Source organism: Strongylocentrotus purpuratus, unplaced genomic scaffold (assembly GCF_000002235.5).
Source record: "Strongylocentrotus purpuratus isolate Spur 01 unplaced genomic scaffold, Spur_5.0 spur5_scaffold_1, whole genome shotgun sequence".
NCBI lineage: Eukaryota > Metazoa > Echinodermata > Echinoidea > Camarodonta > Strongylocentrotidae > Strongylocentrotus > Strongylocentrotus purpuratus.
In genome coordinates this window covers 11,812,246-11,832,653 of record NW_022145594.1, presented here as the reverse complement: position 1 = coordinate 11,832,653, position 20,408 = coordinate 11,812,246, and the positions used below count along the sequence as shown (strand labels likewise).

Here is a 20,408-nt window from a genome sequence, read left to right as displayed (position 1 = left end):
TAGTCACATTTATAATTAATACATGACACATATTTGGAAAGGTTAGATCCTTGATATGATGCATATTTCGCATGAGTGACTGAAAGCAATTTGAAGAGAGGAAACCAACAAGTCATTTGGCGGACGGTACCTGAATTTCAAAGAGAAAATCACATTTCTAGAAAGTTGAGTTTCTGCCCTTTCTTATGACACCTCAATCAGGAAAAATGAGCAAGGAATGAAAAAGTTTTGTCTGTTTGAAGTAGTGCTTGCTTTTCCATAATTTTATCAAACGAATTCATTTTCACTGCATGCCTGCCGTAGCAACAAACAGAGTTAACAAAATACTTAACTCCGTTTCGTTGACAATCAGCTACTCCCACTCGTCAAACATGCAACAGTTTTGATGTTCTGAGAAAAAATAAATCATTTAATACATAATATAGGTCGATCAGGTCCTATTCACTTTGCTGATTATTTTATTGCCTCTCCCGGCAGCAATATAATACCACAAAAATGTGATAAGAGAGATGCATGGATACAGGATTCTCTGGCAATAAATAAGGGCGAGAGCACAAGTCGTGTCTAAAAAGTTTGACAATTTTTACATTAAATCTGCTCTTTAGGCCTATGAGCACCAGTTATGGTGGGGAGATTCCCTTGAAGGGTTGGGGGAGGGGGTGGGGTGTGAAAGTATCATTCTCACCGAAGTTTGCTTTTCCACTTCAAAAATCGGTGAAACTCCGGCAGGTGAACTTTTCGATTTCGATATTTCATCATGTCGGCTATATATATGCAACTACCAACGAAACTCTGGAAAGTGAGAAAAATCGACGATCAAGTTGGGGTTGCAGTGTAAATGCAGCTAATATTTAGATTCCGGCTATAATACGAGTCTTATATTCAACCCACATCTCCATTAATCTCCGCTGGGAATAAGCCCAGCCAGCTTTCCTTTTCACGTCTTTCAACAATAATTAGGCCTACTATATAGTATCGTCCCTTTTAATGAAGAATATAACAATTCGAACATTTCAACATGAAAATTGGAAGTCAGATATGTAGAAATTATGGAGATTTTGACCAATGACCACAACACGCACAGTGGCGGATCCAGGAATTTCTTAACGGGGGGGGGGGGGGGGGCACAACATAGCATGGGGAGAAATATATATAAAACGATGGAGCGACCAAGCGGGGATGGAACCCCCTCCCAGAGTAGGAAGCATTTGCAAGTTTAGAACCACATTAGGCACATTTTTAGGCACATCCTGGAGTAAGATTAAATTTTAAAACGTTAAATTCCACGCGAAGCTTTGATACTTATTATTAGAGATTATTATTTGTACCGTTCCCGACTCTACTTCTTGTTTTGCCCCTACCACGCGAAGCGCAGGAGCTATTACGTTTATTTAATTATTGGAGAAAGAAGACGATTCGTTGTACCGTTCTCGGCTCTTGATCCTTGTCTGAGTTCAGTTTTCCCCCTACGGCGCGAAGCGCGGAAGCTTTGACGTTTCATTAAATTATTAGAGAAAGAAGACGATTCGTTGAACCGACTCTTAATCATTCTCTGAATTTTCAAAAATGTTTCTTTGTCCGATAAAAAGTCACAGTTCGTAGGGAAAATTAAAAACTTTGCCGGCGGCCGACCGACATAATACATGTCATCGACTTCAAACTTCTGCATTGATATACTGTGCTACACGAGGATCGAGCACGAACACCGACACAGCGGACAAGACACAGCAACATAATTACCTTTGCGTATCTGTCTTGCCCCCTCGACGTCTCTCCTCTCTTTAATCCCCCGTTTCTCTCGTTTCCCTTTTCTCTTTTTTTTTCCTTTTCTCCTTTTCTTTTCTTTTTTTTTTTTTTTTTCCTTTCTTTCCTCTCCTTCCTTTTTTTTTCTCAGTCTCTTTTTTCTCTTCTCTTTCCTTTCCTTTCTTTTCCTTTTCTTTTTTTCTTTTCTTTCTCTTTCCTTCTCATTCCCCCCCCCTTTTCTCATCCCCCCCGACAGCAGCGCAATTTTACCGAATATATCCTAACAGGTCGCACCCCCACCTATTAGCGACGCTCCTGGTTGTCATCACATTATTCTTATAAAAGAAAAGCAATTACTCATGCTTTCGCACCTCTCTTTTACCGTTTGTTTGGTTCTCTTTCATTTGTTTTCCTTTCTCCTTCAACTAACAAAAATTCTCTCTTTTCCCCTTTTTTCAATCTTTTTTGTGGTCGTTCTTCTCGTGCTTTTTCTTTTTTTTTAATGGGGGGGGGGGGGGGGGGGGCTACACGCCTGGCAAAAGGGACCCCATATTATGCACACTGCAAAATAACGTACCCCCCCCCCCATTTTCCTAAAAAAAAAGAGAAAACCTTATAATATTATTCCCCTTTCTTTCTTTTCCCTTCTCACCGTTTTCCTTTTCCCCCTTCAGTTCTCTCCTCCGTCTTTTCAGCTTTCTTTCTTTTCCGCCTTTTCTCTCCTCTCTCTTTCCCTTTCCCCCTCCTTTTTCTCCTCTCCCCTTTTCTCTACTCCCTCTTTTCTTCTTAATTCTTCCTCTCTTCCCTTTTCCTTTCTTTCCCCCTCCTTCCCCCCCCCCCCCCTTTTCTCCCTTTTTCTTTTCCCTTCCCCCCTTTCCTCCCTTTTTTTTTTACCGGGGGGCACGTGCCCCCTGTGCCCCCGTGAATCCGCCACTGACGCAGATACTCGATCGAAACAACATTTAGCTTTCAACTCATTTCTATGCCACAACCGCATATTGACAGTCGGTAATATATTATTAGGGGATTCGATCCCCATGACGTAATTACAAGCGCGTTATAGGGCGTGGCATTACGGGGTGTAAAAACTCGGCTGGAAACCGATCAGGTGGATCAGGTGCATGGCACATGGTTTCTGCCGCGCGAGAGTCTTTCCGTCTATATTGTCATGCCAGTGTAGTATGAGTAGTTTTTTAAACGTCATTGGTGTAAACAATCCCAATGTCGCAGTCGAAGTAATTGCTAGTTTCTCAACATTGACGATCGAGACCGAGGAATCTTGATTTCCATCATCCAATTCATGCAGCTGCCCATCCAGAGCCAGGCTGGTCTCTAGAAATGACTCTTCCGTAAAATAAATCCGGAAACCCCCATTCGCTCCGATCCGTATTAAGTAGCGCTTCATTGGCTTCGTCCCACGCATTCTTCCCAACAGCCAGCTCCGGCAGCTAGACACGTACACATGTGCATAGGCACGAACGAGCGCGAGTGGTTTCCAAAAAATAACCGTCTGGTAAGTATGGGGATACCTTTCCTATATTACTGACATTAGTGAACCTTCTCAAAGTGTGTGTGTGTGTGTGTGTGTGCACTTGTAATGACCGTCAATCGGGGAGGTTCATATGAATACACAACTTCCAACTGTGGAGACACAGCAAACCGTGGAGCTCCACAGTTGCAGAATCATTAAAACGAGATTTAAATCAGCTTTGGGACATCTCAGTAGTACCCCATCAACGTTCGGCTGCGATTTAACTCCATCCCCGGTTTCCCACTTTGGAGTCATAGCTTGCAGCCTGAATATGTGTATTATTTTCCGATCTCAAGAATAATATCAAGTGAAGAGCGCCATCATGAGGATACACACTGCACAGTCTGTATCTTATTAGATGCAGCGCATGCGCAGTGCTGGTGCAGTGCACCTTGCGACGTGCCTGTTAACGTATATGGACATGTCATGGCGGGATTAGTACAGCCACAACTGGCAAAAGTAAGTAGAACTTGTCTAGATCTAGAAAGTTTACTTTCATTTTTAATCCAGTCTAGGCCCATTAATATTCTATCAACTTTTTAAAGAATTCCTTAGGCCTATAGATCTAGTTCTATTCATGATATTGGGTACAAAAAACTCATACATACTAGGTCTAGATCTAGATCTAATCTAGATCTAAGTAAGATGTAGATCTAGATTCTAGGCCTAACGTTAGGCCTAGACCTAGACTAGTACTACTAGTCTAGGCTACTAGTAGTAGATCTAGGTCTAGTATAAGTTCTTCTTAGGCCTAACTTTAGAGTTAAACTAAAGGAATATCTAGTAACGTTAGATTTGAAGGTCTATTTCACATCAGCCAGATTTAGCCTAAATGTGTGCATGGGAAATGTGGAGCCATAGGTCTAGGCCTATCTGTAAATAACTCACATGGGTCAGATGTGTATAAATGTGTGCATGGGAAATGTGGAGCCATAATAATCTGGGTCAGATGTGTATAAATGTGTGCACGGGAAATGTGGAGCCATAACTAGATATAGATCTACATGGGCAATATGTGTTTAAATGTGTGCATGGGAAATGTGGAGCCATATATATTACACATGGGCCAGATGTGTATAAATGTGTGCATGGGAAATGTGGAGCCATATATATTACACATGGGCCAGATGTGTATAAATGTGTGCATGGGAAATGTGGAGCCATATATATATATATATTACACATGGGCCAGATATGTATAAATGTGTGCATGGAAAATGTGGAGCCATGTTTAACTGAACTATTTAAGGTGGATTGAAGATTTATAAATGTGTGCATGGGAACTGTGGAGCCATTATACATGGGCCAGATTTGTATAAATGTGTGCATTGGAAATGTGGAGCCATATCTATATATTTTATACATAGGCCAGATGTGTATAAATGTGTGCATGGGAAATGTGGAGCCATATATATATAGATCGACATGGGCAATATGTGTTTAAATGTGTGCATGGGAAATGTGGAGCCATATATATATATATTACACATGGGCCAGATGTGTATAAATGTGTGCATGGGAAATGTGGAGCCATATATATATAAATATATATATATTACACATGGGCCAGATGTGTATAAATGTGTGCATGGGAAATGTGGAGCCATATATATATATAATGGGCCAGACGTGTATAAATGTGTGCATGGGAAATGTGGAGCCATATCTATATATATATATATATATATATATTACACATGACCCAGATATGTATAAATGTGTGCATGGAAAATGTGGAGCCATGTTTAACTGAACTATTTAAGGTGGATTGAAGACTTATAAATGTGTGCATGGGAACTGTGGAGCCATTATACATGGGCCAGATTTGTATAACTGTGTGCATGGGAAATGTGGAGCCATATATATATATATATAATGGGGCAGACGTGTATAAATGTGTGCATGGGAAATGTGGAGCCATATCTATATATATATTACACATGACCCAGATATGTATAAATGTGTGCATGGAAAATGTGGAACCATGTTTATCTGAACTATTTAAGATGGATTGAAGATGTATAAATGTGTGCATGGGAAATGTGGAGCCATATATATATTACACATGGGCCAGATGTATAAATGTGTGCATGGGAAATGTGGAGCCACATAAATATATTACACATGGGCCAGATGTGTATAAATGTGTGCATGGGAAATGTGGAGCCATATATATATATTACACATGGGCCAGATGTGTATAAATGTGTGCATGGGAAATGTGGAGCCATATATATATATTACACATGGGCCAGATGTGTATAAATGTGTGCATGGAAAATGTGGAGCCATATATATATATTACAAATGGGCCAGATGTGTATAAATGTGTGCATGGGAAATGTGGAACCATATATATATATTACACATGGGCCAGATGTGTATAAATGTGTGCATGGAAAATGTGGAGCCATATATATATATTACACATGGGCCAGATGTGTATAAATGTGTGCATGGGAAATGTGGAGCCATATATATATTACACATGGACCAGATGTATAAATGTGTGCATGGGAAATGTGGAGCCATATATATATTACACATGGGCCAGATGTGTATAAATGTGTGCATGGGAAATGTGGAGCCATATATATATATTACACATGGGCCAGATGTGTATAAATGTGTGCATGGGAAATGTGGAGCCATATATATATATATATATATTACACATAGGCCAGATGTGTATAAATGTGTGCATTTGAAATGTGGAGCCATATATATATATTATACATGGGCCAGATTTGTATAAATGTGTGCATGGGAAATGTGGAGCCATATCTATATATATTATACATGGGCCAGATGTGTATAAATGTGTGCATGGAAAATGTGGAGCCATATATATATATTACAAATGGGCCAGATGTGTATAAATGTGTGCATGGGAAATGTGGAGCCATATCTATATATATATTACACATGACCCAGATATGTATAAATTTATGCATGGGAAATGTGGAGCCATATATATATATATATATTACACATGGGCCAGATGTCTATACATTTGTGCATGGGAAATGTGGAGCCATTTATATATTACATATGGGCCAGATGTGTATAAATGGGTGCATGGGAAATGTGGAGCCATGTTTATCTCAACTATTTAAGGTGGATTGAAGATGTATAAATGTGTGCATGGGAAATGTGGAGCCATATCTATATATATTACACATCAGCCAGATATGTATAAATGTGTGCATGGGAAATGTGGAGCCACATTTATTATTGCATATGGGCTAGATATGTATAAATGTGTGCATAGGAAATGTGGAGCAATCTATATCTATTGCAAATGAGTCAAATATGATAAGATGTGTGCATGGGAAATGTGGAGCCATGTATTTACATGACCCCCTTGATGTACATCATAATGGATGTGTTTCATAATACCTCATGATTTTAACAAATAATATAATAAAATTGAGCATGGATATGAGTAGCAATATTTTGGCAAATTCCAGTATGATAAGGGGGAGGATGTGGGAGGGGGGGGGTGTAATATTTAGATATTTTCTTCCAGCTTGCTCACAGCTGTGTTTCTGCATAATATTACTAATATTTACTTGACCTGTTTCAGAATCGGATTCTCAGAAGTCAAACCAGACAGACAGTTCCAGATATTTTTAGTGAAGTTGATCCTGAAGGATTTACAGTGAAACAGCTGCCTGACAAAGGTGAGTGAGGTTACATACATGTACATGTAGATTGTATTAATAGTGAAAATTCACTGTAGCATAGATATCTAACATTAATATGCTCAATAAAATATTGATTCAGAGCTAGACTATGCAAGGAACGCCTGGTATGGTTCTTTGATCACACCTCATCGCCTATTGTCTGAAAATCACCAGCTCTTTTCAGAGTAACTTTGATACCCTTCGCAGTTAAACAGGTCAACTTCTTTAGTAAAATCTATACCCTTTCTGTATATTTCATTAATTTCATGCAGTAGAATATTTGATATGCTTTCCCTCATATTTTTCTGTTTTTATAATCTTAATTCAACACTTAATTGCGTGAAGCAGTCTTCAGTGGCAAAGTGTTGAAAATAGAATCAATTACCACTACTGCATTTTCGTCTACAAAATACTCAATAATCTAGCCCCTTATTTAGAATCTTTTGGTCATAATCGTCCAGTTTACTTTGTTACTTGTCATTCTACCTTAAATCCCTTATTTATCCTGAAACCAAAGACTGAATTTAAAAAACGTTCTTTTTCTTTCACTGCTCCAAGCATCTATAACAATCTACCGACTCATATTCGCACGGCAACTTCACTCCAAATGTTAAAAAACCAAATTAAGTCACTCCCTCTATCACTTTAATGCATGCACTGGTACCTAATGTTATATCATGACTTTTACCATAAGTTAGTTTTGTTTGTTTGTCTGTTTGCAGTTGTGTAGTCTATTTTTACGGCATGTGTATTTTTTAAAATATTTTTTTGGTCATTTTTCTTTGTATCAATAATATCTTAAATATTTAATATTTAAGGCCTTTTGTTCATTTTGATCTAGTTTTTATTTTTTTAAAGCTTTTTTTTAATGTTTTCTACAATGTATTCTATTTTTTTGTAAATATTTGTATGTACAGGGCTCTTTTGTAAAGCAGGAGGTATTAAACTTGATTTGGTTAAGTGTTTAAAGGTTAGACCTTGAAATGAATTTTAATGCCTCCTCATGGGGTTGAATGTCAAAAAGTTTTTAGAAAATCTAGAGAAAACGTCATGTTCATCATGACATGCATGACACTGTAATTTAATATCTGCAGCATACTAATATTAAATACAGTGTGTTGCTTAAAAGTCTGCTTGATGGCAATGTGACCAAAAAGACACACAAATGTTATTTAAAACTCAACCAATTTTGAAAATAAGTGCCTTCTTACAAGTACGAGTCCGAGTTACTTATCACACCTGAGCATTATCTTAAATGACAGACAAATATACTTGTAACATCATATTCACAATGTTTAAACTCGCATGATTGATCTCATGAAGATTATGTATTTCTTCAATCACAGGTAGAGCAGTCTTTACCACCAAAACGTTTGAAGAGGGAGAATTCCTTTTGTGGTACAGAGGAGATCTGGTAACCAGAGATGTGGGGGAAAGAAGAGATGCAGACTGTGAAACTTGCTTCAGATACTTTTTCACATGGAAAGGGACGAAATGGTGGTAAGTCTACATACTATGACGACTTGATTTATTGAAAAGTATATTTTGTAATGATAGGTGTTGAAAACAAACCTAAGGCTATATGCTTATGACGTAGTCGTAAACATGTGGGTTGACAGGGCAACATATTTTCTACCAGTGGTTTTTGTTTTTTCCCTAGAGAAAGATCGAAAGCTAGTCATATCTGTCAAATTCTATTCCGTGCTTTTGAATAAACCCGTGGACTGACCACATACAGTACACATACAGTTTTCTGCAGAAAGTATCAATACGGCAAGGACAGCATAGAACAAATATGCAACTTATATTCTTCTCTATCTATTCAAACCTGTTTTAGCTATCATACAAAAAACACAATCTTACCAATGACAATTATTCTACCTTGTCAGTCCAACAGATCATATTCCATTTTGGAGAGCATAAAATGAGAATATAAAACAATATTTGGTACAAATATTGGATATAAAAGAAAGGTGCATTACACTGAAAAGTCCATGTTTTTTTTTTGTACACTCCACATTTCATCTTACAGATGAAACAGATTCGGAAATTTCTATGCAACTTGCACCACCTCCCTCTCCCTCCAGTGAAGTTTTAAATGATGAAACAGATTCGGAAATTTCTACGCAGCTTGCACCACCTCCCTCTCCCTCCAGTGAAGTTTTAAATGATGCTGGTTCATCAGTTCCCTGCAATATGTCATCGGAAGACTCTTTTTCTACTCCCCCTTTCTTCTACACCTCATCTTCACTTCAGTCTGATATTACTTCATCTGTTCATTCATTACTTCCCCTAACACCTCCCCGCACCCCCCAATCAACCCCTCACACAACCCCTCCCTCAACCCCTCGCCTAACCCCTCTCCCAACCCCTCTCCCAACCCCTCCCTCAACCCCTCTCCTAACCCCTCGCTCATCAACTCCTCATTCAACTTCTTCATCTGCTTTGTCTCCTCCTCTCCCTTCCCATCCTCCTAATTCATTTCTTTCAATGTCTGTTGTCCAGCGTCATCCTCGCATTGTAGCTGGATTTCTCATTTCGCTACTCCTGCTTGTTGTCTTTATACATCTTCTGCTTTTAATTTCTGTTATCCTTCTTTGTTAAATGTTCATCATTCATTTTGTAATTTCCCAAATTTCCTCTTCTTTATAATCTGGGAAGATGATCTGAGATGGGCCAACATATGTCAAATGGTAAGATTTACTGAAAAATCATTTGAAAACTTGAGAACAAAAATCATACAGTTGGTAAACATAATCTTCATTGAGGATGTAGTTTTCAATGCACAATTCAAACCCTGCATTGGATTTCCTGCTTTCTTTGCTCATTCTAAAATAATATAACACTGCATACATGTTTGGTCCGTTTGATATGAATTCAGGTTTGTGCTAGTAGCCACTTTTTATATTGTATTCTTTATTTGCTTTTTGGAGCTACGTTCCACTTTTAAAGATTAGATAGATTATTTTCTTCTTTCCCCCCTCATTCTACACGTCTGTTCTTGTTTATCATAATGCTTTTTTTCCTTTTTCCCATGCTATTTTTTAATCTTTCCTCATCTCTCCCTCCCTTCTTCTCCTTGGACTCATCTTTCTTCTCCGCATGTTCCTTCTCCCCTGCCGAAGCCTTCTTCCATCTCTCCCACCCGGTGTAAACATCTTGTGGATAGATATGTCCGAAATTGTACATTTTCCCTTTAGTCTGTTGCCTCTCCTTGCCCTTTCCCCAATTTGGTCGCTTCTCTCTCTTTTTTGTTATTTTTGTTATACCATGTAATGTCTTTGGCTCTCGTATTTCAGAGGGTCTAGAGAGGATATATTTTGTTCGCAATGCTGTTGCCCGTGGCTTGTAGGGCGTGTCGTTATTCGACCTTTGTGTTTTTTTTGTTTTGTTTTTGTTATTTGTATTTATATTGAAAAAATCTTCCACGGTTAGTTCGTCGTCTTTTTTCGCCTCGGTACTCTTGTCTGATGCACGGTGACATTTTGTAGCATTACAATTTTAAGGCAAATGAAAAGTAAACATATGCATGTTTAATGTTCATGATATTGGTTATGATTTCCAATGCCTACATGTAATGTTACCTATTTGTTTCCTATGTTACTTGTATTTCAAATTTCCTCCTAAAATTAACCATGCGTTAACAAAAATCATGACTGTAACGATTCTTCTTTGAGTGATACCCTACTTGAAAAGTAACAGTTAATCAAATAATATCTGACAACAGAGAAAACCTAAAGTGAAATCACAAATTGTAACCCACATATACTTGTATGTTTCAGTGATTCATTGTAATTTTAAACATTGATGAATCTAATGTTTTCATTTTTTTTCAATTTCATTTCCAGTAGGGATGCATCAGTCGAACCAACTAAACAACAACTGGGACGACTCGTCAACCATGGTTGGAGGGGTGAAGTCAACAGCAGAATGAAGATTAGAGAGAACCCTCACAATGAACCAGAACTGGTTCTCTTCTCATTGAAGAAAATCAAAGAAGGTGAAGAAGTGTTATATGATTATGGGGTGGGAGATAATTTTGTATTCCCAAGTCCTACTCAATTACACAGTGGAGTCCAAGATGAAAAACCTGAAATTCTGCAAAATTCTGCAAACCTCCCACCAGACCCAGAAAAAGTTTGTTCACCATTCTACGAGCCTGCCACACAAGAACTACTGGAACCAGATGGAAACTTTTCACAGTCCAATGTTCGAGCTGATGATGATGAAACATCTGAAGATCGATGCAGAAACCCCCCTAATAACGAAACAAATTGGGAACCATCCCCTAAGCCTGCCACACAAGCTTTAATGGAATCAGATGGTAAGATTTCACAGTTCAGTGTTTCAGCTGATAATGATGACACATGTGATGATCCATGCCGGAACCCCTCTAATAACCAAGAACATTGGGAACCATCCCCTGAGCCTGCCACACAAGCGTTAATGGAATCAGATGGAAAGCTCTCCCAGTTTGATGTTCCAGTTGATAATGATGACACATGTGATGATCCATGCATAAACCCCCCTAATAACCAAGTGCATTGGGAATCATTTACTGAGCTTGCCACACAACCTTTAATAGAACCAGATGGAAACCTTCCACTTTCCAATGTTCTAACTGATGATGCTGAAACATCTGATGATCTATGCAGAAACCCCCCTAATAACGAAACAAATTGGGAACCATCCCCTGAGCCTGCCACACAAGCTTTAATGGAATCAGATGGAAAGATTTCACAGTTTAATGTTTCAGCTGATAATGATGACACATGTGATGATCCATGCATAAACCCACCTAATAACCAAGTGCATTGGGAACCATTTACTGAGCTTGCCACACAACCTTTAATGGAACCAGATGGAAACCTTTCACTGTCCAATTTTCTTGCTGATAATGATGACACATCTGATGATCTATGCAGAAACCCCCCTAATAACCGAGAGCACTGGGAACCATTCCCTGAGCCTGCCACACAAGCATTGATGGTACCAGATGGAACCCTTTCACAAAATATTTTTTCAAGTGATAATGAGGACATATTATCTGACCATAATGATGATAGTGATGATGATCCAGACTATGTCTGTGATTCTCAAGGAGATTCTGACTCTTCAGGGAAGACTTCATTAAATAATTCTCAAGCATCATTGCCTAAGGCTAAATGTACATCAATAAATGGCATCACTCGATCACTGAAATCTCTGTCATCAGATCAGTCATTGGAGGCATCATCAAGATATGGAGGCATTGATGCTGACCATGAGGGGATAACTGTGATGAAGACCAACAATCAAGGAGGGCGAAAATATGACAAGGTAGCTTATTGCATGATGTGTGAGAAGCCCCACAAAAAACTTCCTGATCACCTGCGGTCACAACATTCCAATGAAATAAAGGTGGCGCAATACATGGCAGCAACGAATCGAAAAGAAAAGGATAAGCTATTGACATTGATAAGAAATAAAGGAAATCACATGCACAACTACAGGGTCTTCGAAAAGGGTCATGGAGAGCTTGTGGTCGTATATAGACCTTCTTGTGAAGCAAAGCCCCGTGATTATCAGCCTTGCAAAGATTGTTTGGGATGGTTTGCGAAAGCCGAATTGTGGAAACACCGCTGCATTTTGAAGCAAGAAGAGCCGGCTAAGGAGCAAAAGAAAAAACGAAGAAGACTATTAGCACAAGGTCGACTCTTGCTTCCACCAGTGCCCTGCACATCAAGAGATTCTATAACACACAAAGTACTGAGTGGTCTCAGCGATGATGAAATCAAGGCCTGCATTCTAAATGATCAGTTGATTCTAGAATTGGCCAAGGTGTACTCTAAGAAATTGGGCCATGACGAAGAACAGCACAACCACATCAGATGCAAGTTACGAGAACTAGGAAGACTTGTACTTCAGTTCAGACGTTGCAGCTGCAATGGCAAGGCAAGTCTGACTTCCCTGATATCACCAAATGGTTTTATGACTGTCTTGAGTGCTGTCAAGAAAGTGGCAGGCTTTGATGAGGAGAACCACTTGTTCAATACACCAAGTCTAGCACTTAAGCTGGGACATACCTTAAGAAAGGCTGCCTTTGTGCTCCTGAGTAAGGCTTTGATGGACAGAGATGGGGATGACATGCAGAAACTTGTAGAAAAGTTCATCAAGCTGCTTGACACTTGTTGGGGATCTGAAATCTCTACTCATGCTCTACGAACTTTGTACCAGAGGAAACGAAACCAGCCCAAACTCCTACCCCTAACGAGTGATGTTGTGGCTTTGTCAAGACACCTAGAGGTACAGGCTGAACTTTGTGTAGACAAACTGTCATCTGGGACCGCAATCGAAAACCATAGCACATGGAGAGAACTCAACAAGACCATGCTGGCTCATCTCATTGTGTTTAATAGGAGGAGACAAGGAGAAATCAGCAAGATGACTCTTGATGACTACAATAAAATCAAGAAAGGTGAATCTCATATGGTGGAAGGACAACTAGAGATGCTGAAAGACTGGGAAAAAAATCTTGTAAAGTTTCTCTGGAGAGTTGAGGTAGTAGGAAAACGTGGCAGGACAGTGCCGATCCTTGTGACAGACTCCATGAAATCATGTGTAGACACCCTTGTATCCCACAGGGAGGAAGCAGGTGTAAACCCAAGCAACAAATACCTGTTCGCCGTAGCCAATAGTGACACTACATCTCATGTTCGAGGGTCAGATGCTCTCCGTGAGCTGTCAGAAGCATGTGGAGCACAAAATCCTTCAACACTTCGATCCACAAAATTACGGAAGCATGTAGCTACCATGTCACAACTAATGAGCTTGAGGGACCATGAGATGGACGCCTTAGCAAACTTCATGGGCCACGATATTAGGATACATAGGGAGTATTATAGACTGCCAGATGCTGCTATGCAGGTGGCCAAAATATCAAAGATCCTGTTCGCCATGGAGGGAAAAGCTGGGAACCCGGTCCAGCTGATTGGCACTGCAAAAAGTCTGGATGAGCTTCAAATCAAGTTAGATGAAGGTAAATTTGTGATGAGGGTAGAATTATACAGTGGGGATCTCAATCCAAACCCTAATGCGATGAGAAACATCATGGCGAGGGATGAGTGGGATGAATAACAAACCATGTAGCATGTACTAATTTTAAGAATCAAGTATTTCTGATTTCCACTCAACTTGACAATTATCAAATACAAAATATGTAAATTGATAAACATGCTGCAACATTATTGAATTAATGAAAAGTGTTGTTTTCAAATGAACCATGCAGTTAAATATTCCTCACTATATTGTTCACTTGTTTGTTTCAATTTATTTAGATTAGGGGTAATTAAGGCATTTGTTTGACTCGATCCACAAATGTAGCATATACCTGGTGCCAATTCTACCATGTTGTATTTAGAAATAATTGATTATATTCTTTTGTTTTAAATTACAAGTATGTTTTCTTTGCAGTTGACCCAGATTTTCTTTTTGGTGAATATTATTGATTATTATTTTATGTACAGAGATCGACACTGGAGAACAGGGACCTGAATCATGTGATGACAATTGTGACAGCGATGTTGATTCTGGTGATCATGATGTCGAACGTCAGCTACCTGGATGCTCCCAAAAAGGTATGACTTTAAGTCCAATGAGAGCATCTAAAAAATTTCTTTTTGCAAACCTAAATGTTAATTTTGCCTATTGTACCGCACTCTCAATCATCCTCAAAAGCCAAAGTGAAACCAAACTTTTTCCGTTGAAATCACCACGTACCAATATTTGTGCATTTTGAATTGTTAAAAATTATAGCACAATTATAATTGTAATGTAGCCTCACAAAAAGGCTGTTGCCAATGACGGAGAAAATCTATTAGTGAATTTAATTGGTCTCTATATCTAAACTTCTCTAAACTAAAAAAAAATTGTGTACATACAATAATATAGACTCAGAAAGTATTATGTGATCGTGGCCCTTTTGTTCTAGACTGGGAGTCAGGGGTTGTCAAGGTAATACAAAATGTACTTTTTTTCATGCACACAGCAATCACTACAATATACTAGGAAATGGATGAAAATGGAGGCAGCCAGGAGCCCCTCCCAAATAAACCCAAAACTGAGCTAGATTAGCAAAATAAATGACCAATAGAAACCGGGTAGAATATGTGAAACATAACCCCATCTGTCATGACACTGTCAGATAATTTAAAGACTTGTTTGTGCCCGACTCCCCTAAACGGTACATGCCCATAATTTCACGAAATATGAGCTTTACAAAATTATATGATGGCTTTCTTCCCGCTAAAAAAAATCGTTTAAGTGTATTCCTCCCAGGATCACACTCTATTCTGCATCACTGCAAAAGAGGATTTAAATATTCTTCCTCTCCTTCCATCCTCATAACAGTAATGCACTCTTCAAGTTCATGGGTCAGAGACTCAGAGAAACAGTATGTGATACTGCATTTATTATTCTGCATAGTATAATTGCAACATTTTTTTGTTATTGTCTTTCATTAGGTACCAAAAGGCAAAGGCAAACGCAACATGTACTGGAAGAGGTTGATGAACAGCCAATAAGGAAGAAACGAAAGACAGCATGGAGCGATGCGGAAAAGTCGGCTGTCCAGAGACGTTTAGGAGCCTTTATGACTGTTCATTCTAAGCTACCTGGCAAGAGAGCGATAGACGAATGCTTGAAAGCTGAAGCTGTGCTGAAACACAGAACGTGGGTCAACATCAAAGACTACGTAAGAAACTCGAAGGTTACCAAAAGCAGAAAAACACAGCCTTGGTAAAAACATTCCCTTTAATATCAAATCACCATTTTTATATTGAATACACACATGCTTTTGTTTTGAGTCACCAAACTGCTGAAAATGCTCATAAATTACAAGGCATGTTCTTGTTATTACAGTCTAAAATGTGTATTCTTTTACATTTGGTTTCTCCATGTATTCATAAAATGTTTACCCACTCTACTGGCAAAGGATTTGTTATTTTGAGGTTTTATTATCATTTTTGTAGGCATCCGGCAATTTGTAATTGTGTTAGGGTCTTAGTGGACCTATGCTTGGCCACTCCCAGATATCAATGACAGGGAGCATATCGTTTAGGCAACATGTACTGATTACAATGAGAATTTTGCAGCATGAGTTGGAAATATCCTATTTGAACAAGAAAAAAAAAACATAGATTTTTTAACGAAATAAATCAGTGGAAGTTGTAATCAAACAGTCAAGTATTTGCATTTACATACCATAATGGCAGCATAAGAAGGCAGTAGGGGAATTGACTAGTGTAATGCTTGTACATTTGTGACACAATTAAAACTTAAACAACATTTATTATGAGAACACGTTCAGTATAGTGTATTAATATCATCATCAAGGGAGAGTGCCCTTACTATGTGTAAAGGGTGCCCCTTTTCATTTTGGACAGAACTTGTGTTGTTTCTGATATTATTATGGGGTTGTACTAAACACTCGGGTCGCGGCGCGCTGAAAAACACTCGGGTCACGGCTCGTTTGGCCATCTTTTTTTAAGTGTCTTCAAATCGGCTTTTTAATATAAGGGGGAAATCTTATTTCAAATTAGCGACTGTTTTTACACTCGGGTCGCGGCTCGCTGGGCCATTTTTTCAATGATGTCTTCAAAGGGGATGCGTGGGGAAATTTACTTTAAAAACGAAGTTGTAAGTTGTGATTGTTTTTTGTTCAATGATAGACAAATAAGAAGATTATAATTAAGGCTGACATCGGGAAAGACAAATATACTAGGTGGGTAAAGTGGATTTTAGATAAAGTGTAATAGTACATAGGTATATGATCTATTAATATGATAGAAACAAGGAAGAATGGATACAGTGAGAAGATGAATTGTGGGAAATTAAGAACTACCAAGAGAGGAATACAAAAACAAAGAATGAAAGAATGAAATGAATATTTCCATCATTCCTTGTAATATCCTATCAAGTTTTATTCCTCGCTTTATTTTCATATTTGTCAGTCTTTAAAAAATATTCTTTCTAAATTTTATTCTACCCCTTTATTTCTCATCTTTTTTCTATCATGTAAATCTTTATTTCCTCCACTCTTTTCTTTATATCTTTATCACTGTTAAATTTGACCAATGAATTCTTTCAATTCCCTTTTTATTAAATATTTGTTTTCTTTCATTCTTTGTTTATGTAATCCTCTCTTGTTAGTTCTTAATTTCCCACAATTCATCTTCTCACTCTATCCATTATTCCTTGTTTCTATCAAATATACAGTTCATTTCCCTTGTAGTATTACACTTTCTCTAAAATCCACTTTAATCACCTAGTATTTTGTCTTTCCCAATGCCAGCCTTAATTCTAATCTTCTTATTTGTCTATCATTAAAAAAATAATAATCACAACTTCCAACTTCTTTTTTAAGAAAATTTCCCTACGCATCCCCTTTGAAGACATCATTGAATAAATGGCCCAGCGAGCCGCGACCTGAGTGTAAAAACAGTCACTAATTTGAAATAATATTTTCCCCCTTAAAAACCGATTTGAAGACACCATTTTGTTTAAATGGCCAAACGAGCCGCGACCTGAGTGTTTAGTACAAGCCATTAATATGGGATAGTGTAGAGATAGAATTTGTACACTTTTGTTTAATTAGCAATGCAGTAGTTTCTGCAGATTTAGTATAATTGTGGCAAAAAATAGAGGGGGAGTCAATGATCAGTGCCCCCTTTAAAAAGTAAACCGAATGTATGTTTGTTGTGAATTAATAAGAACAGATCTGAATATTATTCTCAGATTTCCCACATACATAAAATATGTCAATTTAGTGTTTAAGCACTAGACTATAGATGATGGTTGCAATGTGAATAATTAGTTGTGATGGGGGTCGGGGACCCAAAACCTTTTTTTTTTTGTAATACCTTTGCAACAAAACAAATAAAAAGGGCTATAATAAAGGGTTGGTTCCAGTATAATCATATAAACCTACAATATTAATATGATTCACCGTACTTCTTGCTGATTCAATTTCATCCCTGGTCCCTTTTTTTTGGGGGGGGGGATTTGTGATGTCAGTGAGTTCTCCTTCATTCTTCATCATTGTTCAAAAGTTGGCTTCTCCAACAAATTTGTATTGCGTCAGATTTGTGTTAAATGTATAGCACACAACTAATGATGATGCTATGATAGGAATGTAAAAAACAGATATGCTGTGTAGCTTTTTTAACCTTAGGTACTGTTAAACTCTACGTAATTATGTTCATCAAACTAATATCTGGAATCTTTTACATCCATTTTGCCCCCAAATCAAACTCCATCATGTTAAATGGTATCTTTGGAATGTACTATTGTTACCACTGACAAATATTCATATATAATATTTGAGAAACTTGGAAAATGGATATTATTAATTTTGTCAGACTGAAAAGGGAATTATCCCTCAAATACTAACGCATTCATATTTATATGTATCACATGATTTTACAACAAAAGAAAATAAAATGGTATATAAATCAGGACTTTCTAGCAAACTGTGTGGTGTGCTAGTACTCTACCTAGGGGCTGCTATTTTCTTAGAGAGCAGTAGTGACTCTTGACCTTCAGTTTCAGTTTAGTTTCATTTATTTCACACTAAATAATTTCGAAATTACATGTGAAAAAAGGAACTTAATCAAAAGCATATAGCTTGTAGAATTTAAGTTCCTCAAAATAATGTTGACACAGTGTCATTCATTATAAGGTAGAAGTATGATGATACAAAATCAGAGTATACAGATAAAACAATGAAATGATATGGATGATGGATGTAAGAAAGAAGAGAACTAGGAAGGGAAGGTAAAGCATGGGGGTCAGGAGAAGAATGAGGAGAGAGAAAAGGAAGTTTTTAGAATAGAATATTCAAGGTCGGGATTCACAGTCCAGAAAAAAATAGTATACTTGTGCATTACATGTACAAATTTAATACTAACAATTTGATATGTTTTTTAAAGCTGCAACAGTTCTTAAGCTATTTGAGATTCGGATCAATGGTGCTTCAGTAGTTTGGTCCTGTGTATGAAATAGTTTTTATGGCGAAAACTGCCCTGGTTAGGGAGGATGATAGTTTGTACGTGTTGCATGTCGTGTTTGGTATGTGTGTAAAGCATCATTTTTTGTAAAGCGTTCAATTATGGCTGATGGGAGTATTGCTAAATAACATTTAATTATTTTGTTTGTTTAATATTCAAGGAGACTTTGTTTGCCTGGATCCAAGAGAGGGCTTTTGGCTTTCTTGCTGTGTGTAGCAGCAGTGGGCTATTTTTTTCTTCATTTCTAGTTATGAGTTATGTTGTTCAAAGTTGTTACAGATGTTATCTTTTGTTTTCATTAATTGGTTGCTTAATTTCTTGTTATGGTTTGAGGGGGGTTTTGTTTTTAGGTTTTAGAATTCTAGATTTTTTTTAGAATCCCTGGGGATTTTGCGGTAGTAAACCCCATTTATTTAAGTGGCAGAATTCATTTTATGCCTCAACCTTTCATATCATTCCAAACACACAAATATACTATACATGTGTATAAATTAAGGATGGCCGGCCAAGAATGAACAGTAATATGATCTGTTATTTTAACAAGACCTCAAAGAAATCATGAAATATGCGTAGACTGAGTTGATCAATTCTCCAAGTAAATGATATCAATATCATCTATTTTGCCTTCGTTTGTATTCTAACCTCATTTTCTGTGGCAATGTCAACTTCACAATATTGCATCATTCTTTTACCCAGGTGATGTTAGAAATAATTGTTTATTCGTAATCACAATTATAAGACATTTTTCTACTACATGCATGTTTAATCTGTAGATTTTTGCAAATGTGGTGCAATGCCTGTGGTTCAATTGTATTGATTGGTACTAATGCCCTTTTTATGTACACGTTCGGACTTAACTCCTAATTGCATATCATCGCTGGACGTGTTTAACTTGTCTCTTGTAAATTTCATGATTTGCATGTGCCTTTGAAGACTGTCAAATAATTGTATCGAAATAAAGTATATTTTACAGAAATTCAAAGAAGATAAACTATTGTTTATTACAATTGGCATTTATTTGATTCTATCTCGTCTTTTTCCTCTGTAGTACAATACACCTGCTGGTGTATGAGATATTTATAGAAATAACATGATAATTCTGTGATTTTTGTTTTCCCTCTTTAACATAAGTCATATTTTAAAATTAAGAAAGAAAATGATTTGCTAGATAATACTGCATAGTTTTAAAACTGTAATTATATCCAATTTTATAGTGCCAAGTATGTATATGTTTGCAGGAGGTGTGTTAAAGAATTTAATAGAATTCGAGGATGAAAGGAAAGAAAATATTCAGGGAAAGTGGTTTGATACCACATTGATCGAGGAATTGTTAAAACATGTTGAAAAAGATGACAGTTTCGTCCTTAAATTGAATGAAGATATAGTTAGAGAGAGAGAAAGAGA

General features: G+C 37.5%; 2 protein-coding genes across 2 annotated transcripts; both read left to right on the top strand.

Annotated features, from left to right (window-relative positions):
• The first annotated feature begins 3,601 nt into the window (after positions 1–3,601).
• On the top strand, positions 3,602–11,222 carry LOC115921240 (N-lysine methyltransferase KMT5A-A-like). The gene is made up of 5 exons (XM_030978521.1): positions 3,602–3,733; positions 6,861–6,957; positions 8,307–8,460; positions 10,809–11,169; positions 11,211–11,222. Exons 1-5 carry the CDS (start codon positions 3,701–3,703, stop codon positions 11,220–11,222), a joined length of 657 nt encoding a protein of 218 aa, XP_030834381.1. The 5' UTR covers positions 3,602–3,700.
• Positions 11,123–19,650, top strand: LOC115920918. Its single transcript, XM_030977689.1, has 3 exons — positions 11,123–13,978; positions 14,466–14,576; positions 15,462–19,650. The coding sequence occupies exons 1-3, from the start codon at positions 11,272–11,274 to the stop codon at positions 15,737–15,739; spliced, it is 3,096 nt and encodes a 1,031-aa protein (XP_030833549.1). The 5' UTR covers positions 11,123–11,271; the 3' UTR covers positions 15,740–19,650.
• Positions 19,651–20,408: the final 758 nt, after the last annotated feature.